Source organism: Hyposmocoma kahamanoa, unplaced genomic scaffold (genome assembly GCF_003589595.1).
Source record: "Hyposmocoma kahamanoa isolate Upper Pololo Valley unplaced genomic scaffold, ASM358959v1 88, whole genome shotgun sequence".
In the NCBI taxonomy this organism is placed as follows: domain Eukaryota; kingdom Metazoa; phylum Arthropoda; class Insecta; order Lepidoptera; family Cosmopterigidae; genus Hyposmocoma; species Hyposmocoma kahamanoa.
Window position 1 is genome coordinate 8,178,917 of NW_020654466.1, and position 18,798 is coordinate 8,197,714.

The following is an 18,798-nucleotide window of genomic DNA, read 5'->3' on the forward strand; positions in this document are numbered from 1 at the left end:
TGTAGTATTACATTTATTTACTCACTAACACTTATTATTGTAATGTACGTAATGTTAATTCTGTACTGCTTAATAATTATTGTTATTTTATTTGCTGACTTGAGTTTTTGTTTGATTTTATTTTGTTTTTTGGAAATTCATGTGATTTCATTTATGAATTTTGAAGAATAGTAAGTTTTGACATTTTGATTTTGATGATTTAAATTTCTGATTTATATTCCTATAATCAATAGTTAGTAATATAATTTAAGTTTACTACTACTAACGAACTATGGACCTTACTGTGGTGTCTGAGAATAAAAGATTTTTATCTTTTTATTTATTTAAATGTACCAGTGTCTTTTGCATTGCAAGTATTGATTTACGACGTACTTAAGTTTAGTGCCAGTGGGTATTACCAAGTACTGAGTGATATTTATGAGTGCAGTTCATTCGATATTACAACAAAGAAAATGAGCGACAATGAATGTTCCTACTGTCCATTTACTCAAAATTTAGTTCTTCACCAAAAAAGGCTTTTTACGTAAACAAACTTATAAGAATGAAATGTGAAATAAAACGTTTGTAAATTGGTTGTTTTTCACTCGACGAGTAAACTATGTACTTTGGGTATTTACGGCCTTTTTTACCCGAAGTATCGAACTGTAATACCTCTATGTATATACGAAATAATGCTCAACAGGTATAATAAAAGATTGGTATAACAATTTTATATATATACAGGGTGTAATCGTTAAGTGTGCCCAGGTCATTATTCCATAAATATAAGAGATATAGAGAGGTATGAAAAACATTTGATTAAATTTGACCAACTTCTTCTGACTCGATTTTTTCGTTCCATACACTTAAATGATCCTTATATGAAACAGAGTCCATCAGCACTAAAAAAAATTTTTTATTAATTTTTTCAATTTTTATGGACAACTCAGACTTGACCAAATTTTTATAGTTTTATTACTGTATTTATAGCAGTTTTGTTATCAATAAACTTATTATTACCACTTCAAGTAGGTGAACTAAAGCCTCTCTACGAATGTCAGAATATCAAATGTATGGAAGTGTTTAATGTTAATATTTTGAATATTTCTAGGTTTATTTAAAAAAAGTTATTGATGCCGATTAACTCATTAGGTAACGTACTGTCGATATCAGTTTAAAGCTTATTGATATATCTTATGTTTATGGAATAATAGCCTGGGCACACTTAACGTATCGATTACACCCTGTATATACCTAAATATAACATTACAGATATAACATTCGTTGACTATAATGTGTTATAAATTTAATCCCAGTATCAAATTTAGGTACGACGACGAGTGCAGCGAGCTTTTAATGTGCTTTCGGCTTAAACTCCTCATTAGGCTTGAAAGCACATTAAAATTAATCTTATAGAACTTCCCCTAACTTAGGTTAGGTTAATTTATTAATACAGTATACTGGTATAAATTTTAAAATATGTCTGCGAGTACCCGATTAATTGTGTAATTGTTTATTCTTTTTTTTGATGATTTAAACTTAAATTTAGTTTAATTTTTTTCTACTTTTAATATTCATATTTTACTCATACGTTTACTTTGCTCTAGGGTTTTAATCCTGAATGTCGTGTTCGCCTAATTGGCTTGTGTATTGGTTGTTCGGTTTGTTTGTTTGTATTGGTTGTTCGGAGTTTGTTCTTTTTAGTTTTAAGTTGTTTGCATGCTCTTTGTGTGCCTTTTGAAAATAAATACCTATACCATTAATTCATTATGCAAATTAATCGTTGAACTTCAGTAATTCGCCCTTTGAGATTACACGTAGCTCGCGTATGTGCTGCCATCGGTCATTATATCTAATGTTTGTTATATTGAAAGAAATATATACAAGAAATTATACCTTTTGTTTTTATACTTTTATACAAGTTTTATATCGTGGAAACATTGAATATGCTGTCGAATGTTTACGCTTCTATGATAAGACCATTGTTGATATTCAAAATTTGCCATTCAAAAAGTTCAAAACTATTGTGAAACAAAAACTTTGAGGTAATTTTATACAGTTTCTGTATGCTGCGTAATTTCAGGTTGTTTCTTGCTATGATATTTTGAAAAATATATTTAGATTTGTAAAAAATAAATGTGAATGAATATTACAAAAAGCAATCGCTACAGTTTCTTAATCTTCTTACGGAATCTGCCTTACGAATGGGTAGTACCTACTTATGATTTGAAATGTTGTTTGCATAACTATTTATTTATTTAAGACGCAATAACAGTTCACAAACAACTCTTCAGTTTGGTGGAGATGACAAATTGTGAAAAATATGGAAATGAAATAGATTGCATATCGTATTTACAAATAAAAATGAACTTTTATGAAAATTAAAAAACGAAGGAGAAGTTCGGGAAAACGAGAAATAAACATGAATTAAAAATTTCCAAAAAAATAGTAAAATAAATGCACATTGAATTTAGTTGTTAAACCTCATAGACGCTATAAGTTATTTTAAAGATTAGTGGAATATCTACCTCAGTTTAGCACTGAGGAGATATATTATAATTAATTCAAAAACAACGGATCATTGTGCGACACGTTGTATTTTTAAGCGACTTCAAAAAAAGGAGGAGGTTCTCGATTCGTCTGTATATTTTCTTTTTTTTTGTGTGTATGTTACGCGATAACTCCGGTATTTTAGAACCGATTTTGATGATTCTTGTTTTATTGAAAAGAGGGCACCTCAGCAGTGGTCTCATTTAAATTTGAAGAAAATATTTCACCTCTAAAATATTCCACTTCGTGGCAAACTAGAGAATGAATCCGGTTTCGCGCTCTTTCCGGTAACCGATTTCAACAAAACTTGGCAAATAGATGTAATTGTATGTTCCAATGATAAGCCCAACCTGAATCAACAATTTGCTAGCATCACGCACTGAGTATGTATGGTATAAATGAGTTACTAATTTTTAAGGCATTATATCTTATCTATATATTTATGGTACTAGGTAACTTAATCTTCTTGCTTATTTTTTACATGAATATTGTTGGCGTCTTTCAATTTTTGCTGGCTCTTTCTATCTAAGGTTATCCTAAATTTAAATTAGGTTTTTTAAATGTTTGATTTTAAAATGCACTCGTATTTCTGGTTTCCATAATTAATAATATTTTATTTTGTTACAGGACAACTATTAAATAGGATATTAGCATCGAATCTTCACGAATCAGTGATTCCGCCGACGAGTAAAATTTTGAAACAAAAACAAATCGAAGCTGGACCTCATTTAGGAGACTTTCAACGATTGCCGGTGAGCTTTTTATTTAAATTGCTCGAGATAGCGGCATTACAAACGATATTTCGCACATGACAACTAATATAGTATTTTATTTTATTATCTCAAAATGGCTTTAAGTTTATTAATATTACCTATTTAGTTTCAAAGCCACAGTGTTGTCCTGTCACTTTGAAATTATATCGTGTATGAATTCACACTTCAATATAGAGAAATTTGAAAAGCGCAACAGAAAATGACCAAAAAATAAACTTAGTGTAGTTTTCATTGGAGGTATCGAAATCATCCAGCACCCACAGGGCTGACCTCTGGACGTGAGGGTCGACGAACTTACAAATATCCAATTAGTTTATTTTGCATCTCGTTTACATTTTGTAATTTTGTTTAATTATGTATTTATAGTAATAACAACAATCGCTTGTATTACTTTTATATCCATACAATCACTCGTCATTCAAGTTAAGGAAGTCTTAATTGCTCCTACAAGACAATAAATTACTGCTCTAGTCTTTGTTTCCTCCCGAGACCTTCACATTCACATTAAACATTTTATAAATAAAAATTCAATACAAAATGTAAGTCTTTTGTTTGGGATCAGGTGCCTTCCATGCTATGTTCAACTTACATATGCACCATTCAGCAGATTTCTGATTTTTAGCCTTTTAAAATTGATGTTTCAAGGGCTTAAATACAAATTACTCGTAAATTATAAAATTGTAATAACCATATATTTCGAGAGCTTTTCTTGTTTTTATTTAGCAAAAGAGTTATATGGAGAGATATAACTGCTTTTCACGAGTAGTAGCTGCTAGGGCGTATAAATTGCCAAAAGTACTACGCGTAATATATGTCTAGTAACATGCCTAGCACGGGAGCTGGATCCAAAGGATTTTTTAAAAACAGTAGAGATCCGCTCACTTGATGATGTAGTCGCGCAGCACTGAAGGCGATGAATACAGTACGTGACACATAAAACTGTTTTGTTTATTTAAAAATTGCGGAGATGCTTTGACAAGAAGAATTAGAATAAGCCAATTGAATTGGATTTTTTTTACGCGGCCGACCAGAGATTTTAAAAACGATTCTGGTGCGTAAAAGTGTAACGTAACGTGGCCTAAAATAGGGAATTTTAGCTTTATTACCACATCTCTGCTTCTGCTTCCACAACTGCGGAAGTTCCGCACGCCTTTTCACATCTATTTCCGTTTCTGCTCCTGCAACTTTTGCAACGGAACTTTTATTGGAAGTTTTAACGTTCGCGATAGATCAGGCGCGTGCGCGTATTGCTAGGTGGTGGGGCGCGTGGGTCTTAGCAGTTTTGTGTTGTGTCCAAACCAAACATTTTTGGTTTGGACACTATTGGACCTATTGGAACTATTTTATTGATTCTTCCGCTTCCACATCCGCTACCGTTTCCGTTTGTGCTAAGATTTACTTTTGACATTTGTTTCCGTTTCTGTTTCCGTTATGACATTTCCGTTGCGTCACTACTTACTACGTAGCATTTTTAAATTTCAATGTTGCGTACTTGGTACTTGGTGCCCGTTACACCAAGTATGTAGGTACCGTCATATACACAAGATACCTAACCTCCCAAGCCGATTTTGTCGACCTTTTGGTTCTGAGCACAAAAATGTGGAGAAAATTGTTAAACAAACTTAATCTTTAACCTGTGAGTCGGAAAAATTATTTTGGTATGGCTCCCTAGTCGTCTCATTACGAATGACATAGTAAAAAGTTTTTAATCTTATGTGGTCTTTAACGTATAGTTCTTACTTAAATACAGAATACAAATTTCGACCAGCTAGAGTAAGGAAGTCGTAGCCTAGCGGTATAAGGATTGCTTTGCAAGTTGACGCAAGCATGGTTCGAGTCACATTAAAAATAATAATATTGTATTTTTTTTGTTTGTAACCTCTGGATAGGTGTAAGGAATGTCTAAAAATGTTATATTCTCAAAATCAACCACCTCCCATAAACATTAGGTCAATGAAATAAAATTAACCTTCTTGAGTAATTTAACAAATATTTTAACATTTTATTCTTCTAAATTATAATTAGTAAACATATTTAGAATACTTACAGCCTGTATCAGTAACTACTGTGTTTTTTTAAACTCACTACACAATTTTCATAATTGTATCGATATGGACAAAACGTTCGAAAACTAATTTTATTACTTAGAGTAGATAGCTAGTGTCAATACATTTTTCATGAAAAGTGAACAAACCGGTTTGGTTAAAATTCTTAAACAATCATTCAATTAATGGAATACCTTACGCATTCATATTTGAAGATTTCAACTTGATATCTCACTACTTTTTTCAATAATATTCATTTAAATAACATGTTAAAATCTTATTTGAATCATGTTATATAGGTAATCTTTTATGCAAAATGAGTTGACACGAACTAGTAGTTTTACAGGGTGTTTTACAAAATTATAAGGTAGTACAATAATAGACATGTTACAAAAATAACAATAACACCACTCAAACTTTCCATTATTTTTGCCTAGCGGATGACTCATAATAACTATAATATCTATTATTAAAATCTACACAATTACCACTTCAATACCGCAAAGGAAACCCTTCAGAATCGATCACTTGCTGTAAATGGTCTTTCATGCCTGTGACCATCGGCCAGCGTAAATCTCCACCACGCATTGACTCCCACATGGACACCACAAGGTCTTTCTTCCTGGTCCTTATTTCATGAATTTGAGCAATTGATTTTGTAGTGGCAAAGGGATCTTCAATATGGCGATTGACAATATCTAGGTGACGACTAGATGCAGAAGTAAACATTACCGGTGCTGGCCCCGGCTGATTAATATTTCCAGTCGCTCTGTGGCGATTGATCCACAGCTTGACAGTGTTTCTCTGTGAACAAGCAATTTATAATACTGTTTAATAGACTCTCATAATCGTAGTTTCGAATTTCACCTCAAAAAAAAAAGTTAAACATGTTTTATAACACCCGTGGGATAATGATGGATGGGATGGTCCTTTTGGCAAACTGAAGCCAGCTGCAGCACTGTGAAAAATAGAATGAGTCTACTTACCGCTATATGAAGTCGCCTTGCAATTTCTTTGATTAGCACATGTTATACATACAGAACAATAATTTCTAATTTTAATAATTTCGTTAAATGTGGCATATTAAAACAAGACAGAGTGCTTTGAAAGTAATTAAAACTGAATAGATAAATGGGAACGAAACGTGGAACATTGGGTGGAGTGGGTATGGATTAACACTTTATTAATAATATCTACCCGACACACCTTATGCAATTTTTAGTGAGCAAATATTTCTGATTTGTCAACGTTAACATTAAAAAGTATATGTACGTTATATATTAAAACACAAAATAGTGCTCGTGGAATCGAACCACGGGTATTGTAACTGGCAGTCCATACAACAAGCCGCTCGACCAATTTACTTAGATGTCAAATGACGAAATTAGGAGTGGTTTTCAAAATATGTTGATCATCTTCAAGCAACACTCCGGAGTGTTAATAATTAATAAAAGTTAATAAGCCATACAGTGGTATTGCTTATACGAAAAAAATTGAAATTGCTTTGCTTTTTCTTTGTTCAATACGTAAAATGGCTCACATAACCAAAAGGTCGGTTTGGACACGTTAGGGGGTCAGGTATCTCATGTTATGACTGTACCAAGTACGCAGCATTTTTAAATTTCAATGTAAATAAGACACCCAAGTTTTCACAATTTGGCGTTGCGGAATATTAAAATTTCTCTCCGTTAAATTGTGTTTTCTTATTTAAAAAAAGCTCTGACTTAACTACAGTCCACTAATAGAAGACTACAATATGTTCGCCGAAACGCGAAAATGCTTTATCTAAAACGCCTTTCTTTACTTATTTAAATACCTTAAGTGAATAGGCGTTCACGCTTACTACGACATGCTTTAACGCCCTTCACTAGATAGGACGCTCAAATGCACGCTGTTTGTTTTGTAGCGCAGCGAAGTTATCTCTTCTCTACCTATTTATCGTTTCCATCCAATATCGAAATTTCTTGTTTCAGGACGAAACAATACTCTGTGTATTGAAATACCTAGATATTCAATCTCTCTGCCGCTGCGCACAAGTGAATCGACACTTCAACAGACTTGCATCCGACGCTATATTGTATCGCAGTATCGATCTTAGACCATACTGGCATTGTGTGCAATCTCAGGTTTGTATTTACAGCATATTTAGCTTTTTAGCATTTTGCGATTGTTAGACACTAATAACAGTATCAGATATTGTTGTTATAACAGAAAAACTGTACTGCTTTTTGCATTGCCGCGGAATGGAATGGAAGCGAATTTCCGTAACCGTCAAGTGTCTAACGTACAAAAGATAAGAGCAATAAAACTTGTTGTGCGTCTTTCGGAGAATTCTCGCACCCTCTCACAAATTCCCGTAACTACCGTATCTTATCTGTAGGGCTAGCACGACAGAGCGCGAGATACTGCTGGGGCCTTACCTTGAACTCTTATTACAGTTCAGTATAGGTTCGTAACGACAAAAAACCGGGATGGTGATATACACTTCATGTAGCGCTGTTTCACAACGATTCATTTTAGGTCCTAAACTGAATCGCAATAAGAGTTCATGGTAAGGCCCCTGTTCTCGCATTGAGAGCTATCGCGCCCTATCATGCTAGCCCGACTGGTTTGTAAGTTGCACAATTGACATAGAGGTCCGCTTCCATTCCTTTCGACGTAAATGTAAAATGAATCTGGGTCTTATTTAGCTTTTACAAGCGAACGAACATTCTCAACTAATCGTCATTGTGTCTAAATTTTTTTTATATAATATGATTGTAACTCATTGTTACAAGCTAGGTAATCCCCACACTTAATGACGCGACTCGGCACATATGAAACGCACAACTTCTTTTTCGTTCTTATTTCATGGACATAAAGCTTTTTTTGAACGGCTCAAGCCGATTTCGCGTTAACAAGTGTGGTGACTGCCTTATTTTTAAAGTTCATGTTGTGGGGATTTCTAATTTATACATACAAACCGTATGTGACCATAGAATATGAATATTTGGTTTATGCCGCAATACAAATGTGATACTTTTTACAGTGTATAACCCTATATTGTTTTTTTTTAATAATGATCCTTCTTCATATCCTGTTGTTAAATATGACCGTATGGCTATATTCTGTCCTCGAAACAAAGAAAAGCACCACCCAAATTCAAGAGATAAATGAGTTTAAAAAGCTTGTTGGTTTTTCTGGGAAAAAGAGTATCTAAAATATACCTTTGGTACTAAACAGTTCATTTATGTTAAATGTACATAAACTTACTTTATATAGAAATTTTAGTTGATTTTAAATTACACTTTTTTTAAATCACTTTTTGCTCAGTAAAAAAATTGTAAAGATTGTTCGTTGTTGTGTGTAAAAATATGTGTGTATTAGGCTTAACTAAATGTGACTTTTAAAATTATAACTTGACTTATCTAATAGAAATAAAGAAATAAAGAATAAATAAAATAAAATAAATAGAAATAAAGGGAACAATTATAATTGTGTTTTCATGTGTTATTTGTGAAGTAATCATTGTAATTTATCAGCACAGGGCGCAATTAAGTACATACCTAAGTAATAAATTCATTCAACTTAATAAATGTTAAATATGACCTTTTATGGTAGAAAAATGTGATTATCGTAATTGAACTACTTCATAAGGGCACAGTTCCATACTTTACTAAGCAAAATCCTTTGTTATTGAGAATTTTTAATCACGATAATGCTAAAAGAAGTACTATCTGTATTTAGCATACGAGTATATAATCGTTATTTATCAATATATCAAACTTTTATTTAGTAACCTATTTTTGTGAAATAATCAACAATTTAACTTGTTAAACATCAAGTATGCATTTATATGGTAGGAAATGTGAATATTGATGTTAGTTGTGCCTTTTGAGCTTACTGCATATCCAACAATATTGATATACATAGGAAATGAAACTATTTTTCCGAATTTAAATCACGTATATTTGTTTTTTCAAACAAACCAACCTTTCGGGCTCTTCACAGGTCACGGTTGACCGAGTAATATTAATGCAAATATAGGGTGGTTTAATATTAGACATAACTGGTTGATGACTGTACCACCTCAGTCAACTCCTATGTGTAACAATCGCAAAAACCTAAGATTTCGGTATATTGATATACAATTAAGCAAAAATTAGGTACATGGGCCTTTTTTTTATTCAATTTTGATGAAAATGTTAGTCGTGACTTTTTTCGTTTCGAGTTCAGACTATAAACGTCAAATATGATTTTTATGGTAGAATATCTGATTTTTGGTGTCCGTTGTGCTTTTTGAGCTCACTGTAGAATTCTATCTCAATAATTGTTGGATAATAATAATTGAGATAGAATCTAGAAAAAATTGGGTAAGTGTATAAACTTTTTCCTTTTCCCGAATGTTCTGTAATGTTTCTCGATTTTGAAAAAAGAAGTTATTTATGCCTTTCTTCGTTTCGACAGCAGTATTTAATAACCAGGGTAGCGCTAGTATATATTATTATTCATATTAATCTTCATTTATACATATTTTTAAAAGTCTTAAATATTCCGTAATATAAAGAAAAGCACTATATATACCTCGGCGGAAACTGCGATTGCTGGAATCGTATAATTATTTACTTCCCGACCTCTACAATAATCTACTATTTATTACTTAGCTTTTGTCTACACAGGTTCTGGTGACGCTATCGATGCGATGCAAGTTCCTGCAGAAGTTGGACCTGTCGTGGTGTGGGAGCCATCGTATGATACACTCTAATTACGTTGTAAAGTAAGTACATATTGTAAAATATCCGACATTGCTCATAGAATGGCAAATATATTATAGTGACCTTGATCGAGACGCGTCGCACTAAAGAACAATCTTTTTAATGAGGCAGACTGTCACACCGAATACTTGGCCTCGATATAACCCTGTACAACCAATTCCCAGAACTAGATTAGAAACTATTTACAAAACATTTATTTTTCTACATTGTTCCTTCCGGTTATCGGTTCTTGGACAGCTTGCGCCCACACTATTAACTTTTGGCACCACCGACACGTCTTTTAATTTCTTGAGCGTTGACTAAATCGGGAAATGATGTCTGGTGAATTTCAAGTGGACCGATACCTTATCAAGGTTGCGTAAAGCAGTTGAATGCGAACGCCACAAGACAGATCTAATGCGCTGGCCACACCGCGAACGAAGCTAGGTTAACTTATCTTAGCTCACGTAGCCGGGGCATCTTTTCATACTTCGGTTCACACCGCGAGCTAAGCTAACCGAGCTAACTAAACTAACCCAACGATCCCGCTAGCTATGTAAAATATGTCGCCCTTCTGCCGCCCTTCATCCCCCACGTCTCTATTTACTACGTATTTCTTATTTGTTATTTTTTTGTTTATTATTTTGTGCTCATTAGTCGTTCGATTTTCGATGAAAACAGTTGTGTCGCGTGCGGTGCGCGTACAGTGCTGACGCTGCGTGTCGTCGTCAGCTGGGCTGCGCTCGCCGCAATGACTCAAATAACGTACGTGCACAGTGCAAGATTCGACTAAATCGCGTTTATCGTTAAGGCGAAGTCATTTCTCAACTTAGACATGGCAAGCCATGGCTCACCAACTATTAAGTTAAAAACTGAAACAGAGCGCCTATCGTATCAGTGTCTCTACGAAGAACAAACAGAAAGACAAAGTATGCAACAGCTGGTTGAAATGAGGAACGAAATTATTGGTGTTCGTTACCAATTGAATAAACTTGCAGAAGAAGAAAATATCCTTCAAAAGCCCAATCAATTCAAGCAAAACTTGCATCTAAAACTACCCGATAAGTGCTAAATACAGCACCGACGAAGAAGAACTAGCTAGAGAAACGAAATGGATACGAGTAAAAAGTAGGAAAAAAAGAAAACTGAACACGTCATCGAACATTTCACAAGAGGATACAGTTGAAACGTCCACGATAAAGCAGAAGCAAAAAAAGTTTCGACACCACCACCAATAATTGTGGATGACTTAGAAAACTACCAAAATTTGTACGACTTTTTATCTGACGGCACTGAAAAAGATTCATTTATAATGAAAATGCTAAGCGTTAAGGCAGTAAAGTTCATGCAGCTAATGATGATGCTTATAGATCCATTACCAAGCTGCTCACGGAAAAGAACTGCCACTGGCATTCCTATGAAAATAAGAAAGATAGGCCAATTAGAGTAATGGCAAAGAAATTACACTTCACGTGTAAACCAGAAAGAATTATTGAAGACCTACAAACAAAGGGCTTCAATATTAAAGATGCAGCAAACAAACTACGGCGGAAGAACAAAGAACCACTTAACATGTTTGTGCTGACATTCCATCATGAAAAGGACATAAAAAATACTTGACCTGAAATCCATTCTAGGATGCAAAGTGGTGATACAAGCACTGAGAAGTTCCAAACTTGTACCTCAATGCTAAAGGAGTCGAGCAAACGGGTACACCCAAAAGTATTGTAGCAAAGAACTTAGATGTGTTAAATGCACAGGAAAACATCTTACCAGAGATTCTCCAAAACCACCGGAAATGAAGCTTAAGTGTATACACTCTGGTGAACAGCACCCAGCAAACTACCGAGGGTGTATTGTGGCTAAAGAAATACAAAAACTCAAGTCAAAACCATCAAAAGCACCAGTGCAAAATCAACCAGGGTTCACTTAAGTTGAACAACGTGAAACATCACTACCAGTGCTAGTAGTAAAAATACCATGTCTTATGCACATGTACCAGGCAAAAACAAGTCAAAAGATATAATGAGTGTAACGCAACCGAATTCCGAATTGGATGTGAAATTAAATAATATCTTGAATTATTTAGCATCATTCGATACACGTCTGAGACTATTAGAAAGTAGCATCATACCAGCTACACATAAAACTAAAAAAATGATGCGTTTAAATATTATGACGTGGAACTGCAATGGATTTTCGAATCACCAACATGAACTTCAGTTAGTCCTAGAAACAGAAAAAATAGATGTGTGTCTGATTTCTGAGACGCATTTCACTAAACAGTCACATATCACATCCAAAGGATATAAAGTGAACCACTCACTACGCCCTGACAATCTGGCGAAAAATGGCAGTGCTGTGATAATAAGGGAAACCTTAATGCACCACGAATTATACAAAATAGAAGATAAACGAATTCAAGCTGTAGCAATTCAAGTTATTACTAAGACATCTCCTCTTACCATAGCAGCTACGTATTATCCACCTAAGCATGGACTCAAAAAAGGTGATCATCAAAAACTTTTTGACAACCTAGGGGAGAGATTTATCATTGGAGGCGACTTCAATGCTAAACACTTCAGCTGGGGATCAAGAATGATAAGAACTGAGGGCAGAGAGCTCTGGAAAGCACTACAAGAAAGGAGATGTAGGATCATGTCAACTGGAAAATCTACTTATTGGCCCAGTGATCCTAATAAAATCCCCGATTTACTAGATTTTTTATATTTAAAAATATATCGCCAAATTACATGACTATCAATGACAGCTATAATATGAGTTCCGTTCATTCTCCCATTATTTTAGAACTCAGTGAAAATGTTGTTTATAGAGAAACAAAACCCTCTTTAGTTAACAAGGAAACGGATTAGGCAAGCTTCAAACGGGAACTAGATGATATTGTTAATCTCGACGTACCATTGAAGACTCCGGAACAGCTAGATTTGGAGGTGGAAAACATTGTTACGCATATTCACGAAGCTGCATCTAGAAACACTCCCAATATTCGTAGACGGACTAAAGGCCCCACCTATCCCAAGGAAATAGCAAATCTATTAAAACTAAAACGAAAGCAAAGGAAACGATGGCATCAGAGCAGGTCACCAGATGATAAGAGATTGTTGAACATTGTTACAAAAAGGTTGAGGAGAAAAATAAAGAACTTTAAAGATGAGTCCATGAAGACTTATCTACAACATCTAACGAATGATCGATCTACAGATTACTCCCTCTGGAAGGTAACAAAAAATGTAAAAAGACCGATAACTCAAGTCTTTCCTATCAGATGTACAAACGATACGTGGACCATAAGCAATGAACGAAACAATGAATGATAAGGCGAAAAGATTTGCTGAACATTTAGAAAAAATAATTCAACCAAATCAATCAGAATCTACTGATTCGGTTCTAGGAGAAATAACGAGTTTATTTCTCCTAGAATCACTCAACAACTCGCTGAAGAAATGAAACTTGTTACCCCCAAGGAAATACAAGGAGTAATAAAAATAAAAATTAGTAAAAACAAATCTCCTGAATATGACCTTATTTCTGGTGAAATTCTACATAATCTGCCTCGAAAAGCAGTGGTAAAACTGACTACAGTAGTAAATGCCGCCTTTAGATTAGAATACGTTCCTCAATTGTGGAAAGTTGCAGAAGTAATAATGATCCCGAAACCAGGTACACCGCCTCATGACGTCACGTCTTACAGGCCTATCTCATTATTACCCATGATATCAAAATTATTTGAAAAGCTTCCCCTCAAGAGACTGAAACCAATTCTATATGAAAATAAACTTATACCAGATCACCAATTCGGTTTTAGAGAAAGTCACTCCACTATTGATCAAGTACATAGAATAACTAAGACCATAGAACAGGCAATGGAGTTAAAGAAGGTTTGCTCCGCAATTTTTTTAGATGTACAAGCTTTTGATAAACTTTGGCACGAAGGTCTAATTCATAAGTTAAGAAATATACTTCCATATCAACATGCAAATCTTCTGGGATCCTATTTAACCAGTAGGTATTTCAGAATTAGACAAGGAGACGCATATTCAGAGCTAAAATAAATAAAAGCTGGAGTGTCACAAGGAAGTGTCTTGGGCCCAATTCTTTGTCTTTTATGTACAAACGATATACCCGAACCAATTGACAATACCATTGCTAATTTTGCGGATGACACAGCAATTATGGCTGTAGGAAACAACCACGAGGAAGCGGTTAGTAAAGTTCAAAAAACCATTAACCAATTCCATGAGTGGACCAAGAAGTGCTAATAAAACTAAATGAAACTAAATTGGTGCACATTGACTTCAGTTACAAAAAATATGATTACTGTCCATTGTACATTGGAAAGAAACAGGTACCCTACGAAAATACCGTCAAATATCTCGGTATGACCCTCGACGTGAAGCTACGCTGGAAAGAGCACATCAAGAAGAAAAAAGAAGAATTAGATATACGTTTAAAGAAAATGTATTGGCTATTTGGCAAATGCTCTTCACTATCTGTATGCAATAAAATATTATTGTATAAACAGGTCCTTATGCCAGTGTGGACCTATGGTATTCAGCTCTGGGGCTGTTCCGCTAAAAGCAACATACAGACAATACAACGCTTCCAAAATAAAATACTGTCCTCAGTATTTTATGTCAATTATGGGTGCTCCTTGGTATATACGAAATGAGGATCTGCACCGGGATTTGGATATAGAGCCTGTAAATAAAGTGATAATAAAGTACACCGAAGCTCACGAACGTAGACTTCATCATTACGTGAACATAGAGGCTATACAGCTACTAGACAATACAAATATAGTGCGTAGACTACAAAGCACCTTTTGAGTTAGTGTAGTTAATTATAGAGAATAAAATAAATATTAGTGTCAGTGCTAACTGGACTATGAACACACAAATAAAGTGTCTTCCCCTTAACTAATATTAAAAGACTTTTTGTCGCTGGACAATTTCTTTATGTAAGTTACTTTTATTTTAGGAAATTATGTTTAGGAAATTAAAATTGCTTATTAGTCTTGTAAAATGGCTAGATTGTAATTAGTTATAAGGTTTTGTTTTGCTTTATAACAAATTAAAAAAAATATTGTTAACAAAATATACATTAAATATTATTATTAAAAAAAAATTAACCCATTTATTAGGGTAGACAAAGGTTCCACCATACAGCATCTTCATATATTTAGACGAAAGGCAAAAAAAAAACGCCACAAAACAAAAAACCAAACAGATGGAATAAGTGGCCAAATTCCACATATATTTTGACCAATATTTTTTTTTAAGTTTTATGGCCCGGTTGCAAGACTTTTAGGCCAATTTAACCAATCAGGAGTCGGTATGGCGTTTGAGTCGCTTCATAATTGATATTTTAATTATTAAAAATATGACGTTCTTTTTGAACCTCATTATAGTTCTGTGTAAGTACCTACATAACTTTAATGAAAATTGTCAGCACAGTGGCGAGTACCATAGACAATAGAATTTTGATTCAGCACTAAAAAGAGCACCTTTATGATATGGTTTATGAAATTGTAATTGACAGATTAAACTACAGGAGTAGGAAAAAGTTATTACAAAATTATAGTTTTCTGGGTCAATTAAATCTTCTTGGCTCTTCGCGTGTCGATGGCGAATCCAATGTATGTATTTGGCCCAATGTTTCACTACAGGAAGAGGTCATCCGGTCGTCGAGTTGCGGATACCAGCCCGTTACGCCAAGTACCAAGAGGTCATCCAGTAAAAAACCTTAAATGTTGATTCGATTAAAAAAACACGAGCGTTTCAAATGTACATACATCTGAAACAATACTTTAATTTCTTACGTATTTTAGATTTAGGATTTCATATTCTGAGTTGTAGCTCGTGATAAACTCGTTACATTAACGACTCATATATCAAAAACTAAACATACCACGATTAGTGAACATTTTTAGAGTTGAGTAGGTAAGATCTTACTATAATAAATAAAAATGTCAGATATGGCGTTTGAAAAATGCATAGAGAGCCATTTTTGTTTTATTGTCCGAATGAATTTGAAAACAAACACTATTTATCGAGTTCTTACGTTTAAAACTAACATTGATTTAATGTAGCGTAAATTGGAAAGTTTCTTTGGTAATTTATAAACAAATTTATTTAATTTACTAACTTTGTAACTACTTTGTGAAAAATAGGGTTTGTATTGATATTAGAGATGACTGGTTGATGACTTTACTAGCTCAGTCAGCCAAGCTTGTAAAAAAATTTTTCCGTACTATTGAACTGTATTTACCGTGTATGCTTACAAATAAATCGTCACCTTACTTTCTCAAACTCGTATCTTAAAGCACAAAGTAATTGAAATGCAAAAAATGCATTGTATATACAAATTTTGCAGGTTGATTTCACAACGTATTTCCTTCATATCCACACTGGGTTTTACCTATTCTTAAAGTAATGTATCCAAATTAACACCCTTGTTAAGAAATTTAAAATAAACAGAAAGTTTTATCATGTCCTGAATACTCTTTATAAGATACGTGTTTGAGAAAGTAAGGCATCGAAATATCTCTCATCTCCCTAAATATAATAATATTTGTTTTTGACAGCTCATCATCAAAATATAGCCGTTCCGAGATATGAGCTATTTAATAATAATATTTTCGCGCGGAGTCCGAGAATAGTAACTATTTCAGCACATGCAAAGCTGAACACAAATGTGTAGAAAATGGAATAATTTGTTTCATATTGTCACAAAGTTAAAAATCAAAATACTATGTTAAGTTGAATGGTAGTATGATAATCACTAATATAATCAGAATGTGTCAGACAACCACACCAATTACTTGGTCTCAAATTAGGGGATTCCTTGTATTAAATGAGTACCACTAACCTAATCCAGCGCTCAAAGTGCAAACCGTGGCCCAACCGAGGTCGCAATATACGGGGTGGAAAAAATCAATGGGACATGAAGGTACCTTAAATGCTTAAGATAACCAATTTCACTTAAAGGAAACATTCTTTTATTTCAGTATTTACTCATAGATTTTCTAAAAAGCTTACTTGAACGGGAACCGAACCAACAAAAAATGCAAATCCCTGTATAGACAATATAGTTAATGTAAAACAAAATAGTATTACAAAAAAACTAATTTTCGTTACAATTTCTTACCAATTTATGATGATATCTGATTGTTTTCCTTTATTTGTGTATGGAATTTGGTGCTTGTAACCGATCTGAAAATATCGGGAAAATAATATGAAATCGTACCACGGTAAGAAACAACCTATGATAAACATTATGGTAAATAACCGTGACTTCTGAAAATCTATAAATTCAAAATATTATCGAAACAACGACGTCCAATAACAAATAAAATTACAATTTCTTTGAAAGGAATTTATCTACACGTAGATAAGGTAAAATCTACAATGTCTCAATAAAAGGTTTCGAAATCTGTAACCGAAGAAAAAAAAAACAATTGTAAATTCTATAGCATTTGCATGTATTTTGTTTTTCATGTAGTTTGCATGCACGTGCTGAATCGCCTATAACGGTTACCTGTTTCGTCCATACTTTTACGTGATATAATGAAAATATCGAGGGTTTGGTCGTAAATATGATTACCTCCAATATTTTTAACCGACTTCAAAAAAAGAGGAGGTTCTCAATTCGACTGTGTTCTTTTTTTTTTTTGTATGTATGTTACGCGATAACTCCGGTATTTGTGAATCGATTTTCATGATTCTTTTTTTGTTGCAAAGGGGGTATTTCCATAGTGGTCCCATTTCATTTTGAAGAAAATCATCCACCTCGAAGGGTGGTTGTTCACGCATGAAGATTCATTTTTTATAAATAGCGCCTAACTTTAATTTAGGAGCAATTACTTTTAGCAATTATTTAGTTGATTTTGCTATTTCTCCAATTCAAGGCGTTTTTCTCTCGATATACTTTGAGTAGTGTCGTAGTGAGAACCTATTTTTATTATCTCCAGTATAAAGTCTAAAACTATATATTTATATAATATAAAGTCTAAAACTATATATTTATATAATATTTCAATGAAACTTAGCAAATAGACGTTATTCCACGTACTTTTGAGGTCGGTTTTTTTAGTACTCTGTCCTGAGATTATTTTGATAATGAAGTACATAGGTAAGTAAGTTTTTTTCATCTTGTATTACTATATAGTCACACGTGGCTAGCATTTAGTCTTTACACACTAATGCTAAATGTAAACCTATAGACGGTGTGTAACTGGGTTTTTTCTTTGTACTGCAAACATGCAGCCAATCTGTTAGCGACCTTAGTAATATAGTCCAGCGAGGTTGTTTTTCAAATTACCCTGTATGGAGATAAATTTGAATGCGATATTTTCATTATAATGGATCTGAATCACTTCATACATTATGTACATTTTGATGTACACGGGGCCTTAGGAGGATATATAGATTATAATTTCAAAATGGTTACGTTTTTGGAAATAAGTTGCCATAACATAAAATTGTTTGTTTTAAAATTCCCGGATAACATAGTCGCGTGCTCACTTTTGCACAAGGCACAAGAACCGTCCATTGTTATTTCACGTTTCCTTTGTTTCTATATTCGTTATGATTACAAACGTATCGTGATTTCTACCTATATAAATTATGCATTCGTAGCTAATTAAGTTAATCGATTTAACCATAAACTTTTTATATTCTGCCTACTTTAATATGGCGT

At 33.7% G+C, this 18,798-nt stretch overlaps 1 protein-coding gene across 1 annotated transcript in view; it reads left to right on the plus strand.

The window, feature by feature from the left end:
* Positions 1 to 18,798, plus strand: part of LOC113235810 (F-box/LRR-repeat protein 4) — a 44,739-nt gene that overhangs the window by 13,747 nt on the left and 12,194 nt on the right. The window contains exons 5-7 of the mRNA XM_026471716.1: positions 3,157 to 3,281; positions 7,321 to 7,473; positions 10,006 to 10,103. Of these exons, the coding sequence (XP_026327501.1) occupies positions 3,157 to 3,281; positions 7,321 to 7,473; positions 10,006 to 10,103 (376 nt within the window). The remainder of the gene's footprint in view (positions 1 to 3,156; positions 3,282 to 7,320; positions 7,474 to 10,005; positions 10,104 to 18,798) is intronic.